General features: G+C 41.3%; 1 protein-coding gene across 3 annotated transcripts in view; it reads left to right on the top strand.

Moving 5' to 3' along the window:
- AFG3L2 (AFG3 like matrix AAA peptidase subunit 2) overlaps nucleotides 1-17,511 on the top strand; it is a 28,877-nt gene that overhangs the window by 6,709 nt on the left and 4,657 nt on the right. The window contains exons 3-14 of one of the 3 annotated variants that reach the window (XM_068147636.1): nucleotides 32-100; nucleotides 1,413-1,525; nucleotides 2,389-2,541; nucleotides 5,115-5,189; nucleotides 6,437-6,561; nucleotides 8,519-8,792; nucleotides 9,302-9,439; nucleotides 12,386-12,539; nucleotides 13,546-13,653; nucleotides 13,800-13,925; nucleotides 15,458-15,568; nucleotides 16,716-16,831. In XM_068147636.1, coding sequence (XP_068003737.1) covers nucleotides 32-100; nucleotides 1,413-1,525; nucleotides 2,389-2,541; nucleotides 5,115-5,189; nucleotides 6,437-6,561; nucleotides 8,519-8,792; nucleotides 9,302-9,439; nucleotides 12,386-12,539; nucleotides 13,546-13,653; nucleotides 13,800-13,925; nucleotides 15,458-15,568; nucleotides 16,716-16,831 — 1,562 coding nt within the window. Of the gene's footprint in view, nucleotides 1-31; nucleotides 101-1,409; nucleotides 1,526-2,388; nucleotides 2,542-5,114; nucleotides 5,190-6,436; nucleotides 6,562-8,518; nucleotides 8,793-9,301; nucleotides 9,440-12,385; nucleotides 12,540-13,545; nucleotides 13,654-13,799; nucleotides 13,926-15,457; nucleotides 15,569-16,715; nucleotides 16,832-17,511 lie in introns of all 3 variants that reach the window. The other 2 variants (XM_068147635.1, XM_068147634.1) reach the window with 2 other exon arrangements.

The raw sequence follows: 17,511 nt of genomic DNA, 5'->3' as shown, positions 1-17,511 counted from the left end.
AATTATAAACTCTTCAACTCTTTCTTAATAGGATTTGAGAAATATTTTCCCAATGGGAAGAAAGCTAATGGAACTAAAGGTACAGCTGGAGAAACAAAAGGTACAAAAAGCTGCTTGATTTCAGTTCTTTCTGTAGAATGTATACTCATTAGACTGGATTTTAGCATAGCGTTGTGAGATTGGGTTTGGGGGGCTTTTTAAGGGAAGATGTTTCTGTACCAGTCTAGTTCAGAAGTGCTAATGGATGTATAAAACACTTAATTTGCTTTCATATTGTGTGTATCTTCTGTAATAATGTTTGTTTTCTCTTGTGCTTCTGTTGGAGTGCTGTCCTTAAGTTCTTGGTTTTCTTGTTTCCTGTTAGTTGACATTAGTCATGCATTCAGAGATTCTCTGTGTATGGTTCTCAGCTTTTCCTAGAGTAAGCTAAATTACTCCCTTTTTTGGTGTGGAATAACCAGGATTGTCTTTCTGGATGAGGATGGAGCTCCTTAGCCAGACCAACCCTGTAGCCTGCTACCTGAAAGAGGAGTTAGTGGTGGCAGTGGTAGAAGGAGCCCACCTTTACAAGGAGCAGGGTGAAGCTGGAAATTAGTAGTCACTACAGACACTCACTGCATCACCCATCCATATAACACATCTTCCAAGGAGGAGGAGGGGCAGCCACCCAGTAAGGCTCTTGTGAGACCAATAGCAGCAGTACTTTTCCTTCCACTAGGCCTTGTCTGGTAAAATCTAGATGCCCAAACTACCAAGCTCTTGAAAGAGAGCAGAGTTAGTGTTGTGCTCTATATTATGCTACACCATGCAGGTACCTCATGAGTTGGATGAGTAGAGGAATGACTAAGATGGTTTCCTCAGCTGTAGTTGGCTGTTCCTGTTCTGTGCTTGTTTCTAGAATATTAAAAAGGATGCCAACCTGTGACATCAATAAACCCTGAGCTTTAAGAGGACCATATTGTGCCTGGAGGGGTGAATTATGGGAGACGATATTATTTGGAGCCAAACTCAACTGAAAAAACACACCATTTCTCCCTCTCCCAGCCCTCAACAAAAAGCTTAAGATAATTTTGCACATCTTTTGGATTAATGCCGCAGAAGGAAATTTTGTGCAGTCTCCATAACAGGTTTCTTTTATATCTGGGACCTTTTTTTTCCCCATTCTTGGTACCCAAGTGTCATCAGTTAGGTAATTAACAGACCTCACTTCTGATCATAACTGTGAGATAGGTGCCACTTAATGTACTATGTATCTGTTTAATGCAGTTTCTCACATCCTCCTAATTATTAGAGCATTGCAAGCTAGTTGTTTTTCCAGAACTCTTTCATTTTAGAACTGATAAAGAAAATAATGTGAGGTTGGTATAAGATGTAAAGATGTTTTGTTTGTTATGTTTTACTTTTGTTAGAAGCAAAGGAAGCTAGTGCTCGACAGCCTAGTGGAACTAGCAGTGGAGGAGGTGGCAGTGGTGGAAAAAAAGGTGGCAAGAAAGAAGACACTAACTGGTGGACCAGATTACAGAAGGTCTTGATTTTAAAACACATCTGTGGTTCTAACTGTCTTGTGCTCATGACATAACCTAGTGTGGTTATCAGGAAATAACCTGATTGCCTAAATCCTCCTTAAGTCTCCTGTGCCTCTGATTTCATAGTAACTGGCTGTTTTGGGTATATCTTCAGAGGCATCAAATGCTGGTTCAGGAGTGTTAAAAGGTTTTAAGTTATGTGAATATGGTTACTAGTAGACAATATTCTTACTGTAGAGCCTCAGGCCTTTAAAGGCTTCCTATTCTGTTTCAGAATGTCAGTTTATAAAACTTGCCAGCTTATATACTAGTCAAATAGAGTTTTCTGTTACCTGTTCTTAACAGAATACTTCTTTTCAGAATTGGGTTGGTTGTTTTTTTATTCTCATTATCTGTAGCACAAAAATGATAGCATCTGGCAGTACAAGAATACAGAGATGATTTTTCTGGTGTTTCTTAGTGGGCATATTTTTTTTAACTCATTCTTTGGTTTCTCCTAGTATTTTTATTCCTTTATTTTTGTAGGTTTTGCATGTAGTCCTGGAAGGCAGGGAAAATGGTTGTAGAATGGAGAGAGAAGGGTCTCATTACAGATGGCCAAACTTTTTATATATGTACTTCATATAGCAAATTTGTTCAATTAGTATCTGCAGAACACTTGAAAATCTTTCTGCTATAGCTGTAATTCCGCAGAAGTTCCTGAAGTGGTTTTATACAACCAAACACAGCTTTGTTTGGCATTCTCTGTGGTTACCTTGAGGGCAGGGAATAGAAGTCACAAATAGATACTGGAACCTCTTTGTTATGTTCTTACTATGTTACAGACTCTAACCACCCCCTCTTTTTCCCCCCTGTTTTCTAGGGTGACATTCCATGGGATGTCAGGGAGTTTCGGATGTACGTAGTGGGAAGCTCTTTTTTCTGGACAATGGTTGTATATTACTTCTTCTTCAGGGTGCCTGGGAGAGAAATCACCTGGAAAGACTTTGTCAATAACTACCTTTCAAAAGGAGTGGTGAGTAGTGAGGGGAATCAACATGGAAAATCAAGTGTGCTGAAGCTGTTCATTTCTGCATCCCTGCTTGTCTTAGAACCATTTAGGCTGGAAAAGACCTTTAAGGTTGAGTCCAATCATTAACCCAGCACTGCTGAGTCCACTGCTAAACCATGTCCCTCACCATCATATCTGCACTTCTTTTAAAATCCTGCAGTGATGACTCTACCCACTGCCCTGAGCAGCTTGTTCCAGGACTTGACAATCCTTTCAGGGAAGAAATTTTTCCTGATATCTGACTTAATCTTCATCTGCTGCAACTTGAAGGCTTTTCCTCTCCTCTTCCTGTCACTTGCTGTTTGAGAGAACAGACCAACTGCTACCTAGCTCCAACTTCCTTTCAGGTAGTTGTAGACAGCAATAAGGTCTCCCCTCAGCCTCCTCTTCTCCAGACAAAACAACCCCAGTTCCCTCAGTACTCAAAAGTTACACTTGTATTCATGTGTCTGTGGAGTGAGAACTGTCCCAAGAATCACTTGAAGAGAAGAGGGGTAAGCTTTCATCTCAGTCAGTTCCTTTATCTGCTGTTCTGGATGGCTGAAGATTTGTCAGTTCAAGACAGCAGAGGGAAGGGGCAGCTCAGGACAGAACCTCCTTGTTCTGTAAAACCTCTTCAGATTGTGTTGATGCTGATTTGAAGTAGCAGAGTAACCACAGTCCCTCAGTATACAGTCTTACAATACAGATGAGCTGGCCTAACGGCTTGAGCAGATGTGTGAGCTGCCCTCAGAAGAAACTTGCTTCTAACTTCAAACACTCCCATAAGCCCATGTCAATGAAAAAGAAGTTTTCTGCTTGTTCCATGCCTTGAATCAGTTATTCAGGGAATCTGAGGAGTAGCAATGTGAACAGAAAGGTGGGCATGGGGCATCAAAGAATCCCTTCTAAGGACAGTAGATGGACATAATGGTGTTGTAAAACAGCCTCCTTAATTTGTTTTCTCCTTCCTTATTTCTTCTTTTCTTCCTTCCTTCCTTCCTGGAGCAACTGCGTGAAGCTATCAAATTTTTCATTGGTGTCCCATCTCTGTGTGGAACTTGGCAGCTTTCCACACTTGCAGTCATAGGCTGGTGATTGCCCTGAAGTTCAAGAGATCAAGTGTCTTACACAGGCCTATCCCACTTCAGGAGCCACTAGTTCTTGGCTCTGTTACCTCCCTGTTTGTAGCTTCACCTGCAGGTTAGGAAAGCATTGGCTTGTTTCCTCCCCTAGGTTCCAGACCTGGGATTTTGGTAACAGCATGCTCCCTACCCTCTGTCACTTTGGTAAAGTGCTCAGCCAATTCTTTCCTACCTTTCTTTGTCTCACTGGTCTCTGCAGCACTGCCCTGTATGCTTCTCCCCTTGTGCCTACTCTGGCTTGCAGTCCTGTTCTTAATTGACAATTGTGCACATCTTGTGACAAAACCTCACTGATGACGTTTGTCATGAAGCAATAAAACAATTAGTTCAGCTCTCGTAGCCAATGAAGCCTGATCCTTTGTTGCAGAAAAGCATTATGAAGTGGGTTGTTGCACAGAACCAAATCTCTTGGGCCCTTGTAAGATGTATTCTGGGTATTCAGTGTACCTGCAGATGTTGGTTGCTATAGTGGTGGCCAGTCAGTGGGGAGAAGACACAAGCACTACTGGGATTATGTGCTTTTAAAAACTGAGTTTTGCAGCAAGTCAGGATGGATCTAGTGTGGCTGCTCAGCTCATGTTTTGTTTCAGTTCTGCCAGAAATGGCCACACACAGTGAGTTTAGGGACACAACCTTCAAGCCTGCAAATGCTTCAGGCCTGACTTGTAGAACCATTGCTAGCTTTGTGTTCTTTAAAGATGTGGAAACCAGTTACTTTATGGAAAGAGGAAGAAAAAAAGGAAAGAAGTGTTCATTGGCTTCTGAAGGGACCTTGTCAAATTTAACAACTTGAGATGTCTTTTGCCAAAAAAACCTGAAGAGTGTATATCTGCAAACCTGCAGCTCAATCCTTAATATTGGTTTATATGGTATCTGTTACCTCAACTAAATTCTTCATCTAATTGGTGTTACTCTGGTTAATATGGTAGCACAGAAAGCCTTCTATGTTGAAGAAAACAATTGTAAGAGCAAAGTTTTCCCTCCTTCTCTTCAGTTTGCTTTGTTTTGGAAGCTGCTGCAAGAGTTTGGAGTCAGGGGTCTATTGCTTTTGGCATTTGGCCACTGAAATAGTTAAATATTGTTAAATATTTAATGAATAGTTCAATATTTAAATGTTCAATATTAACTATTGCACTGCACCTGTGATTTGAGCTGAGGTGTGCCTTGGGTTCCTTCAGTCCAAATTCTAATGTGCCAATATTCCTTGCTTACTGAATCTGTACATGATGCTTTTTGCTATTGCTAATGACAAACTGTAGATTGTGGAACCATTCTGATCCACAGCATGAGTTTTATTCTCCTTACTGGGAAACAGAATAGGCTGATATTTGGTATATGTAGCTCTTGGCAGTGATGGAAGTACAGTGATTTGTGCACTCCACATACCAGAAGTTTTGTTCTTCCCTCCTACAGGTGGACAGACTTGAAGTGGTGAACAAGCGCTTTGTGAGAGTGATCTTTGTGTCCGGGCAGTCTCCTCATGAATGGGTAAAGGCTTTTAGTACATGTACATGAGATGCTAGAAACAGCAAACTACTCTTTTGAGGTCAAGTTTGATGCAGAAAGCTTAGTCTGGAGCATTAACAGTGTCTTACTCTAAAATAGATATCTTTTCTATCTTACTGTTACATTAGCCTACGCTGTAGGATAATGCCTATTTCTCTGTACTGCATCAAGTGTTCTGCCACTGATACCTTAAAGCTGTGGCAAGTCATTCTTTTTAAGCACCATGCTCTTAATACAAATGCACGAACAGAAAGAGTGAGAAATGGCTGAAGGTTCTGTATTTCTCACTGCTGTTCTAAATGTGCTCCAGAAACCCCTAGGCTTAAGCATACTTACCACTGGATCTTTTCTGTTCCGGGCTCCTTTTAGCCAGTTATTGTAAAACAAAAGAGAAGCTTTGTCAGGTTACCTCTTCCTGCATGATCAAGTCAAATCTGCAGCAATGACTTCTTTAGTGGGTTTCAGTGTGACTTACTTATACATCTACTCTTTAGCCCACATACCACCAGCTGCCTTAGTTTCTCAATCACTTAATACTTAGAAATAACTTCTTTTCCCTCTTGGATTGTTGGTTGTTTGGGTTGGTCTGTTTATTTGTTTTGCTTGTTTGTTTGTGTGGGGTTTGGGGTTTTATTTTGGTTGGTTGGTTTTGGTGGGGCTTGGGGTTGTTTGTTTTTTTCCGATATTGGGGTAAGTAGGGGCAAGTCATGGTGCAAAAAGGGAGATGTTCTTGAAAAACTGAATCCAGTGCTGTCTGGTGTATGACACAAGTTCGTGCAGTCTTGTGAAGACAGTTAATTTTAAAGCACAGAATTGCCTTTCTCACCCAGAAAACCTGAGACTTTCAGGTGAAATACTAGGTTGTATGGCTGCTGTGTTTGCCAGTTCATTGCTCTGTGTTGTTCTCACATAGCTACTTCCGAAACATCTGGTTACCTACTCCTTCCATTTGTTCATGGAGGAAAAGCCAGGATTTCAGTCTTTTTAAAGTGCCCCAAAACTGTTGAGTGTATAATTTCTGTAGAAGCTATGACAGATACGTTCAGCTTGGTAGGCCTCGAGTTTATTAGGTGCGTCTTAAATCAGCTGCACACTTGACAAGGCAGCTTGAAATTCAATTTTGGTCTGAACCTCTTCTGAGAATTGCTTGTGTACATGTTAGGAGCTGGCTTGTAATGAAGCTCAAATGAGATAGAGCACTTTGTGGTGATCTCTGCTTTTTCTTATAGCAGTACGTCTGGTTTAATATTGGTAGTGTGGACACCTTTGAACGGAATCTTGAAACTGTGCAGCAAGATCTGGGCATAGAAGTGGAGAACAGATTGCCTGTCGTCTACTCAACAGAGAGTGATGGGTAAGAACTTGCTTTAAAGAACTCTTTTGATACAAAAGGGTTGTGTTTACAGGAGAAAATCTGAGTTGTAAGACCTTAACGCCTCACTAGGTGGCACTGTTATCAGAATAACCATTATCTGGAATTTAGTCCTGAATGTTACCTGTAAGAGGAGCTGATCAGTACTTTGTGCAGAAATCAATATTCTCTTACCCTAAATACAGCTTCTTGTTACCAAAATGTTTCTATTTTCTATTAGCCCTTCCTTTATTTAAGCCCTTCCTCCAAGCAGCTTGGCCTAGAGCAGGGGTCAGCCAGGTACCACTGTGAAACTCCAGAGAGGATACTCATGCAGACATTTTGGGTGGATAAAATATGTCATAGAACTACAAAATGTCATCTGAGATGCAATGTGCACCGATTTCTGTCCATAAATTCATTCAAATTGCATGGCCTTGCAAAATGGGAAGAAATTGAAGATTAAATAAATCACAAAATTGTTTAGGTCAGAAAAGACCTCTAAAATCAAGTGCAACCCCTGACCCAATGCTGGCAAATCTGCTGCTAAACCATGCCCCTAAGTACTGCATCCACATGTCCTTTATATTCCTCCAGGGATGGTGACTCCACCACTTCCCTCACCAGCTGCTTCTAGGGCTGGACAACCCTTTTGGGGAAGAAGTTTCTTCTAATATCCAACCTAAACCTCCCCTGGTGCAAACTGAGGCCATTTCATCTCCTCCTGTCACTTGTTACCTTGGAGAAGAGACGGACACCTATCTCACTACAACCTCCTTTCGGGTAGTTCCAGAGAGTGAGAAGGTATCCTAAGCCTCCTATTCTCCAGACTAAGCAATCCCAGTTCCCTCAGCCACTCATTTTCCAGATCATTCACCAGCTTTGTTGCCCTTCTCTGGACCTGCTCCAGCACCTCAATGTCTGTCTTGTAGTGAGAGCCCCCAAACCAAGCCTTCTATTCAAGGTGTGGCCTCAGCAGTGCCAGCTACAGAGGGCCAATGGCTTCCTAGTCCTGCTGGTCACACTATTGTTGATACAGGCCAGGGTGCCGTTTGCCTTCTTGAATGCCTGGGCACACAGTGGCTCACATTCAGCCAGCTGTTGACCAACACAGCCAGGTCCTTTTCTGCTGGGTAACTTTCCAGCCACTCTATGCCCAAGCCTGGAACATTGCTTGGGGTTGTTGTGACCCATGTGCAGGACCCAGCAGTTGGCCTTGTTCAGTGTCATACAGCTGGCCTCAGCCTATCAATCCAGCCTGTCCAGGTCCCTTTGTAGAGCCTTAATAGTAATAAAACAAGCAAACAAACAAAAAACCCCAAACTCAAAAGCAAACAAGCAAACAAAGTCACAACAACAAACAAAAAGCCTGGAGACATTAGGAAGTGAAATAAAGACTTTGAAAGAAGAAGAAAATAAAGAATTAAGACAATAATTTGCATAAACTAGTCCTGTGAATTTGCCTCTGAAGGGCACAGAAAATGAGCTACATCTTTTTACTAGATATTGTAGTTTTCTTCTGTAAAACCCATCAGTGTCACTTGATGGTGTGTTTGGTTTAAAAACAGACCAAAAAATAGCCAAACAAATCCCAAAACTTGTTAAACACTAAGTGTAGAAATGTGCTACCTTCTAAGACTATTAATTTACATTTTCCATGGATGGTGAGGTAAGGAGGATGGGCATGGAAAATTAATTCCAACTCTTCATTTAGTTGTAGCTACAAGAGGGTTTTTTTTGGCTAGTCTGAATTACAGAAGTCAAAACCTTTTATTTTTTGTTGTTCTCAAATGTCTGTCTTAATCTGAAAAGCTTGCAAAAAAGCAAACTTTACAAGTTAATGGAGTATTTGGCCTGAATTTGTCAGGACTGCTCATGATGGAACCAGCATTTTGTACACGTGCAGTAATGGATTTTGTAACATAGGTGGCTTTTTGCTTTGTTTGGCTTCTCTCCACAGATCATTTCTCCTGAGCTTGCTGCCTACAATCCTGATTATTGGCTCCTTACTGTACACATTAAGAAGAGGTCCTGCAGGCCTAGGGCGAGCAGGGCGTGGAATGGGTGGACTCTTCAGTGTGGGTGAAACCACAGCCAAAGTCCTTAAGGATGAAATTGATGTTAAATTCAAAGATGTAGCTGGCTGTGAGGAGGCCAAATTAGAGATAATGGAGTTTGTTAACTTTCTGAAAAATCCCAAACAATATGAAGATCTGGGAGCAAAAATTCCAAAGGTAAGGAACAGATAACTTAGCAGACTTAGTCTTTTGTTAGACCTCACTACCCTGAACAGGACTAGGAATGCTGATGTTGCAATGCTTCCCAGCTTCTTTCTTCTCATAGTTAGAAAACAAACAGGCATTAAGTGCCAGTAATAAGAATGTGGTGCCAGAAGATTTGCCTCATGGAATGCACCATCACTGTTGTATGTAACTGATGTAGAACTGACGTTTGGATTTGTTGCCGTGGGAGCCTATCTGATGACATACCTTTGTTATTGTCAGTCAAAGAAAACACTGTTCCTGTAAATCTAAGACAGTGTGGCAATGTTGTAGCTTTTTTTTAACTCTTTTGCTGGTTTAAATGAGGGATGAATCTTCAGTTTTGTTTCCTTGCACAGTTTTGACTGTGGTAGAAGAGCCAGTGGACTCAAAATTAAAACTTGTAGATCTTTTAAGTAAGCTGTTTCATTAGTTTGTATTATGTTTTCTTCATGAGGAAAACAGACCTGTTTCTCTTACAGGGGGCAATTCTGACAGGCCCTCCAGGTACTGGGAAAACCCTTCTAGCAAAAGCTACAGCTGGAGAAGCCAATGTGCCATTCATCACAGTCAATGGCTCAGAGTTCTTGGAGATGTTTGTTGGTGTGGGTCCAGCTCGAGTAAGTCTTTAGCCTTGCTCTTTTGTTTCAGTATTGCTTGTTGTCAAGTTTGGGAGGCAAACTGCTTGTAGCTGAAGTTTTTTCATCAGTGCAGGTTACAAGTGATGCCAGTGCTTGTCTAAGTACAAGATTCATAGTAGTACATTTCATTAATGCAGCAAATGCAGTTCAGTATCTGGTTGCAGGCCATTGAGACCCTAAGGGTTTACCTTTTTCAAGTACCTTAGAAAGCAAAAACTGAACTCCAAGTAAATTTACTGGCTGGATCAGAAATAAGTAGCTTACTCGACTACTGCTGTGAGAATATCTCTTTCTGTTCTAAATCATTCCTATTTCTTTGAAGAACTTTATGCTCTTTGTAGTGTCAGACTCTTATACAAATGGTTGTCTGAGACACACAAATGAGTTTCTGGTTGAAATAGGAGTCCAGGTGTCATGGAGCTAATGATTGATTTCTGGAGATCAGGTGGTTTAAATGAATACCTTGTCTAAATGTTTTTTGTCCTCTTTTGCCTCTTAATAGGCATATTGAAAACATTAAGTGGGGAGGTGTTAGCTCTGTTCCAGTGCATCCATTTTTTTCTCTAATTGTTTGGGTTTTTTTTTTTAATTGTAACCACTTTTCAAACATGCAGGTTTAAATCTCATCTTCTGTCTAGGAAGAAAGGACACTATAATCTGGTGAAAAATATCCTCTAAACAAATTACTGTTTATTTTGCAAATAAGGGAGGTGTCACCCAAGAAATTCCTCATAGTGTCCAAAATTTACATGCTGTTTTACACACAGACCTTCACCACACTCCAACTAACTTACCTGAAGCTTTGAAAAGTATGCTTTAAGGTGACATACTTTTGAAAAACCAAGATTTGTTGCACATTCTGTGAACAGATTTAGGTGTGTCATGATTTTTACCTGTGTTTAAAAACTAATTCTACCAGAAATAGGTGGAAATGCATTAGGCTCTTAATTTGAATTTGGAATTTGACAGGGGATAGCTCTTAAGCATTTTTGTCCTGTGAAAATTCACAGGAAAACTCACTTTGAATAAGTTCCTTAAAGCCCTGGAAAGGGAAGAGGCATGGGGGACACATGCAGGTAGCCACAGAGCCTAGAATTGAGAATAACAGGAGCTATTCATAAAATTAAATGCAGAAGCTAATTTGGAGTGGAGGATTCTATAAAGAGGCAGTGACAGATTGGAAATGCATAAGGAAACTAGCAAAATAACTGCCATGGGGAGGAGTGGATATAGACAGAGTGGGGAAATAGATGCAAAAACAGGTAATGGGGTAAAAACCATGGATGGTGAGTGAGAAAAAGTGACAGCTAGAAAAGTCAGGGTGTGGAGAATAGTGATCATGTATGGAAGGTGAGTGGGACTTGAGAAAGGGACCGTTCAGTGTAGAAGGGACTTTAAAGAGAGACAGTAGAATGGAAACTGATCCATATCCTCTGCTAAAGTATCAGATATCCTGAAATAATGGTACTCAGAAGCTGCACTGCCAGTAGTTGTTAATACATACCTGAAAGATTCCAAAACAAAGTGACTTAACCTTTTCCTGCTGGTCTGTGCAGATGAACCTTCTCTTCTCCAGGCTGAACGGCCCCAACTATCAGGCTGTCACCATAGGGAAGGTGTTCCAGCCATCTGATCATCCTTGTGGCCTCTGGACCCTCTCCAAGAGTTCCATGCCCTTCTTGTGTTGGGGGCTCCAGTGTTGAACACAGGATATTTCTGGATATACAACCTTGTATATCCAGAGAAGGCTGGAGCTCTGTCTCTTCCCAGCCAAAAGATAGTTCTCTTTGAGCATCTGACACTTTGTCCTCATGCTTTATTTGTTGGGGTTTTTTTTCCTCAAATTCTGTTTGCAAGTCAGGGTGCCTTTGTGTACTAGAATGTACTGTCCAAAAGTCACATCTCTTAACATCTGCTGTATGTTGTTTGTCATCAGAGAAGCCTTCTCTAATTGCAGCTCATAACACACACAGTAGTAAAGCTCTGAGCTGTGTGTAATTCCCACTCAGGTCAAAATTCTTCCCTAATTTTTAATTTCCTGTTTGCTCCAGTTTGATTCCTCAGTTGCAGATCTGTTAACTCACTGAACTGGCTTTAATTAGGCCCCTCAGATGTATTTGCCAGCAGAATAGCACTGGAAATTGTCTTCAAGGCAATCACACTGTGCTGTAGCTACTACAGTAGAATTTGATAGGTAATAGCTTAACTTACCTGAAAGTAAAAGAAAAAAACAAACAAACCCAAAACTTTTTGCTTAGGCACTTCCCCAGACTTGCAGAAGTTAATTTAGTTTCCAAATATGTATTTGGAGGTGAATTCATTATTTCCTAGCCCATGTAATGGAAAGAAGGGGTAGCTGAGAGTCAGTACTAATAACAACATGGTCAGAGTACCAAGGGAAGTGCTTGTAAATAAGTCTTAAGCTCCCTGCAGTAGCTACATCACCCTGTTCTGATTGTTCTTCTCTGGATATGAAGAACTGTGTGGTAGCATGGCCACTCACATTCCAGTCCTGCTTTTAACACTGTGCATAAAAGAGCTTGAAAGAGAAATCTTGCTTGTAATACTGTGCATTAAAGAGCTTGAAAGAGAAATCTTGCTTCTAAATCTCTGAAGTTCGGAGGCTTTTAGAGCTGAAGGAGAAGGTCTATCTCAGTGATACAGAAAAAGTGGCTATTTCTTAAGGCTTTAAGTTGTTGAGTGTTTGTCAGTTATAGATTGAAGAAGGATTTGTCAACCAGTGGGCTTTTGTATTGGTGTTTCTTGCTGAGTTGCTGCAGGATAACTTTCTGTTGCCTTTGACTGTTGACTGGAGGTTTCAGAATGCTTTTTAACAAGCATTCTCCATTGTAGTGATGCTGTTACTGGTGTACCTCTTTTCCTCCTACCCACAAACCCATCTGACACATATTCTCTTCTACTAAGGTCAGAGACTTGTTTGCTCTTGCTCGTAAAAATGCCCCATGCATTCTCTTCATTGATGAAATAGATGCAGTAGGAAGGAAGAGAGGAAGGGGCAATTTTGGAGGACAAAGTGAACAAGAGAACACACTCAACCAGCTTCTAGTAGAAATGGATGGTGAGTATCTAATTTCTAGCATACCATTGTAACAGCAAGTACAAGGGAAAGAACTGGGCCCCTCCGTTTAGGAAGGATGTTGACTTGCTGGAACAAGTCCAGAGAAGGGCAGCGAAGTTGGTGAGGAGTTTGGAATGCAAGCCCTATGAGGGGAGACTGAGGGAGCTGGGGTTGTTGAGCCTGGAGAGGAGGAGACTCAGAGGTGACCCTTATTGCTGTCTACAACTACCTGAAGGGAGGTTGTAGAGAGGCGGAGGTTGGTCTCTTCTCCCAGGCAGCCAGTACCAGAACAAGAGGACACAGTCTCAGGCTGCGCCGGGGGAGGTTTAGGTTGGATGTTAGGAAGAAGTTCTATACAGAGAGAGTGATTGCCCATTGGAATGGGCTGCCTGGGGAGGTGGTGGAGTCACCATCATTGGAGGTGTTTAGGAGGAGACTTGATGGGGTGCTTGGTGCCATGGGTTAGTTGTTTAGGTGGGTTGGATTGGTTGATGGGTTGGACGCAATGATCTCGAAGGTCCCTTCCAACCTGGTTTGTTCTATTCTAATACACTTAGCGGTTAACCAAAATGTTAACTAAGATTTGGGTTCTAGCTTAAATACAAAGGGAATGTGAGTGTGTTTCCTTGCTTCCTAAGATGAACAATGGGGACTCATTTTGCTGAAACTGCTTCAGAAAAAGAAACCAGCATTCTGCATCTGATAATTGTTGTCAAACTAGCATCGGCCATAAAAAAGAGAATTCTTTGCATGGGACCAGTCTGTCTGTAAAACAAATCAGCTAGCCGTGCTGGTTCTACCATTTCCTGAGCAGCTGCATTGTGAAGATAAAACAGGATCTGATACAGCACTTCACAAAGCAGAACCCAAGGCCGTTTTTGTGTGGACAAGACTCATAATAAACAGACTGTTGGTTCTTGTGGCCCTGTAAAGGGAGGCAGTCTTTTACTTTTGTTGTGGAAACTATATTTACACAGATTTTCTCCTTGTTATGTTTCTTCAACAGGGTTTAACACAACCACAAATGTAGTCATTTTGGCAGGCACTAACAGGCCAGATATTTTAGACCCTGCTCTGATGAGGCCAGGACGCTTTGACAGACAGATTTACATTGGTGAGTTTGACCTGCATCACTCTTTGCTTCAGCATTTGCAGAACACCACTGACACCACTGCAGCTATTTACATGTGTAACTTCCTCACACACATTCAGTTAGATATATGTGCGTGAAAACTAAAAATGTACTCTTTAATCTTAAAGGGCCCCCAGATATAAAAGGAAGAGCATCTATTTTCAAAGTTCACCTCAGACCTCTGAAGTTAGACACTGTCTTAAATAAAGATGACCTGGCAAGAAAACTTGCATCACTAACACCTGGTTTCTCTGGTAAGTGACTCCTAATGCCAGTGTTCTTCTGCATTTACTGTATCAGCTATAGATAATTTATTTCCCTGCTCCTTCTGGTTTTCTTGCACCTGATCTTGTAGTGCTAGGACAAGAGGGTAGATTTAGACTGGATATCAGAAGAAGCTCTTTCAATTTAAAGTCACCCCCGCATTGTCCTATCACAATAAGCCCTTGAATATATCCCTCCCCAGCTTTCTTGTAGGTCCCCTGCAGTTACTGGAAGGCCACTCTAAGGTCTCCCCAGAGCCTTCTCTTCTCCAGGATGAACAACCCAAACTCCCACAGCCTGTCCACACAAGAAGTGCTCCAGTCCCCTGATTATCTTTGTGGCCCTCCTCTGGACCTGCTTCAGCAGTTCAATACCTTTTGTGTGTTGGGGTCCCCAGAACTGCCTGCAGTGCTCCATGTGGGGTCTCACCAGAGCAGAGTAGATGTGGAGAATCACTGCCCTCATCCTGCTGGTCTTTTGATGCAGCCCAGCACACAGGTGCCTGGCTCATGCTGAGTTTTTAATCAAGTGACACCCCCAAGTCCTTCTTCTTGAGAGTACTCTCAAGTTTAAGTTAGTAGCATTACTGCAAATAATGTTAACAAGAAGTTGTGGTAGTGAGAAAGGGCAATCCTCCACCACACAAACCACAGCTAACTCAGTTAAGAGAAGCAAATGGAAAAGGCTGTATTTTACAAGCAGAATGAAATGCAATGAATGTATACAGTATGTACAAAAATAGACAGGAAAGAACGTAACACAACCTCCCCTCTGGAGGAGGGTTCCCCCCAAAACCCCTTTTCCCCCTTCCTTTCCTTTTTCCCAAAAAGGATGAAAGTAAGAAAATGGATATTAAGGGAAATTTTGTTAGTTCAAAGCAATTGTTAAGGGGAAAAAAAACTAGTTTCTTATCTCATTAGTCCAAGGTCAGCACCGGCCAAGAACAGAACAGAAGGAAAAGAGCCGAACAGACTAAAATCCTTAAAGTTACATTCCTGCTGACCTACCAATGAAATTGGTTTAGAATTATCTTTGTTTTCCTTTCTACACCAAAACATTCAGCTAGAGAATTCTGTAGCTGTCTTTTCTTAAAGGCACAGCCTAAAACTCACAGAAGTGGATGGCTTGAAGCCATTATTGGGAAGGGATATCCCCTAAAGATACATCAAGGGCTGCACTGTACTGGATCCAGGTGTGGGAAATTTAATCTGCTAAATATGTACTCGTCTGTTGTAGACAGCTTGTGGAAGGCAGCATAAATCAAGGATTTTGTTGGCAAGAAGCTCTGTTTGGTAACTATCTACCTAAAAAGAGACAAATTCTAAAGCCTATAACAGGAGTATGTGTACTTTAATATCTCTTAAATAATTATGCCATGTATAATGAACTAACCCAGAGAGAATGACCTTTAAGCTTCAAGCTCTAAGAGAATCTACAGAAAACCATGTCTGGAATTAGAAACTTTTATACTAGACTGAGAGAAAATTGTGAAAGTGATCATTCTTGCCTTCTCTGCTTTTAGGTGCTGATATTGCTAATGTCTGTAATGAAGCTGCTTTAATTGCTGCAAGGCATCTCTCAGATGCTATCAACCAAAAGCATTTTGAGCAAGCCATTGAAAGAGTTATTGGAGGTACGTGAATCGCATCAACCACTTCCCAAAAACTGCAGTATGAGAGGTGACTTCTTTTATATTTATATAGAAAGACATGCTTTGAATCTTCCTCCTGTTCTTCAGAGTTGTATACTTCTTCTCTCCTAAACACATGGAGATGTAGAAAAGTGTCCTGTCTGTGTTGCTAACTTCTGTAATGGAGAAAGGGGCAGGGAGAAAAATGTCATCAGCAGACTTTTCTGATCTCTTCAAAACGTCAAAAGGAACAGCTGTTGGGATTTATCAGTGCTTTGCACAGAATCACAGAATGTTAGGGGTTGGAAGGGACCTCAAAAGATTATTTAGTCCAACCCCACTGCCAGAGCAGGAGCACCTATACCAGATCACACAGGAACACATCCAGGCAGTTCTTGAATATCTCCAGAGAAGAAGACTCCACAACCCCCTGGGCAGCCTGTTCCAGCATTCCATCACCCTCACAGTGAAGAATTTTTTTCCTCGTGTTTACATGGAACTTCCTACGCCTCAACTTTGACCCATTGCCCCTTGTCCTGTCATTGGGCATCACTGAGAAGAGCCTGGCTCCATCCTCTTGGCACTCACCCTTTACATACTTATAAACATGAATGAGGTCACCCCTCAGTCTTTTCTTCTCTAAGATAAAGAGCCCCAGCTCCCTCAGTCTCTCCTCATAAGGAAGATGTTTCACTCCATCTTTGTGGCTCTGCACTGGACTCTTTCAAGCAGTTCCCCGAGTTCCTTCTTGAATTGAGTGGCTCGGAACTGCACACAATATTCCAGATGCAGCCTCACCAGGGCAGAGTAGGAGAACCTCTCTCAACCTACTAATACACCCCATAATGGGCTGACACTGCTGTCATCCTGGAAGAGTCTAGAAAATGCTCTGATTTTAAAAGTGGAAATGTTTTGTTTAAACATTTGAAGAATGTATGCTGAAACTAAGTGGGTTACAGTAAAACCTAGAAGATAAGACATTTAGACATTTCTAAAGCTTCCAAGTTTGGGGTTTGATGGTTTTTTTAAAGCCTTTTCAGTAGAATATATTTGAGTTATGGAAGTATTGCTCACAGTCTTTTTAAATGAAATAAGGGATTTTAGTGGAGAAATATGTCTGAAACTATTAATCAAATTTGTTTCTGCAAAGGTTTGGAAAAGAAGACTCAAGTACTGCAGCCAGAGGAGAAAAAGACAGTAGCATATCATGAGGCAGGACATGCAGTTGCAGGATGGTTTTTGGAACATGCTGACCCACTCTTAAAGGTAAAGGAAACTTACTTGAACTAGGAGTGCAATAGTAGCATGGACAGCGTGTTTTTCTTCACTCCCCCCTCAATGTTGAGAGGATATTAAAATACATAACCTTGCAAAGGATAGTGTAAGTCTAAATTTTCAAGTACCTTTTTTTTAGTTCACTCCTTATAGATTTCTTAACTTCTGACTCAGTTGTTACAGGATTTGTACTATAAATGTCCTTGGAAAGTGAAGGGGACCTGATCTTCACATGAGTCTGCCTGCCTTAATAGCTGCTTCTCCTCTGAGACTTAAAGTAGGGGTTGGTGGTTTATCTTAGCAATTTATGCAGGTAGATGCCTCGTCAGGAAGATAACTGTAAAAATGATCTTCTAGAGGCTGATTTTAGTTCTAATTTGCTTTTTGGATGCATAACTTGACAAGTCGAAGGTAAAGGAGCAAGAAGCCAAACCTCCCAAATTTGCTTTAAGATTCAGTTTTGATTCTGTTCTTAGTCTCATCTGACTTTCAAGCTTAAAATTCATGTTGTACAGTTTCCTGCTGGAAGGAAGGACTCTAGTAAACATGCTAACTCTTCCAGCTGATGAGAAATGCCCAATACATAACTCTAGAAGAATTCTGGCTTTCCATTGAAAGACTTAAGCATACAGTCTTTGGAAAAGATATGACAGTAGTCTTACCTTTCTTTT

Source organism: Melanerpes formicivorus, unplaced genomic scaffold (assembly GCF_026170545.1).
Source record: "Melanerpes formicivorus ecotype bairdi unplaced genomic scaffold, bMelFor1.0.p_v2 SCAF_15, whole genome shotgun sequence".
Classification (NCBI taxonomy): Eukaryota; Metazoa; Chordata; class Aves; order Piciformes; family Picidae; genus Melanerpes; species Melanerpes formicivorus.
This window is presented reverse-complemented; position numbering and strand designations above follow the sequence as displayed.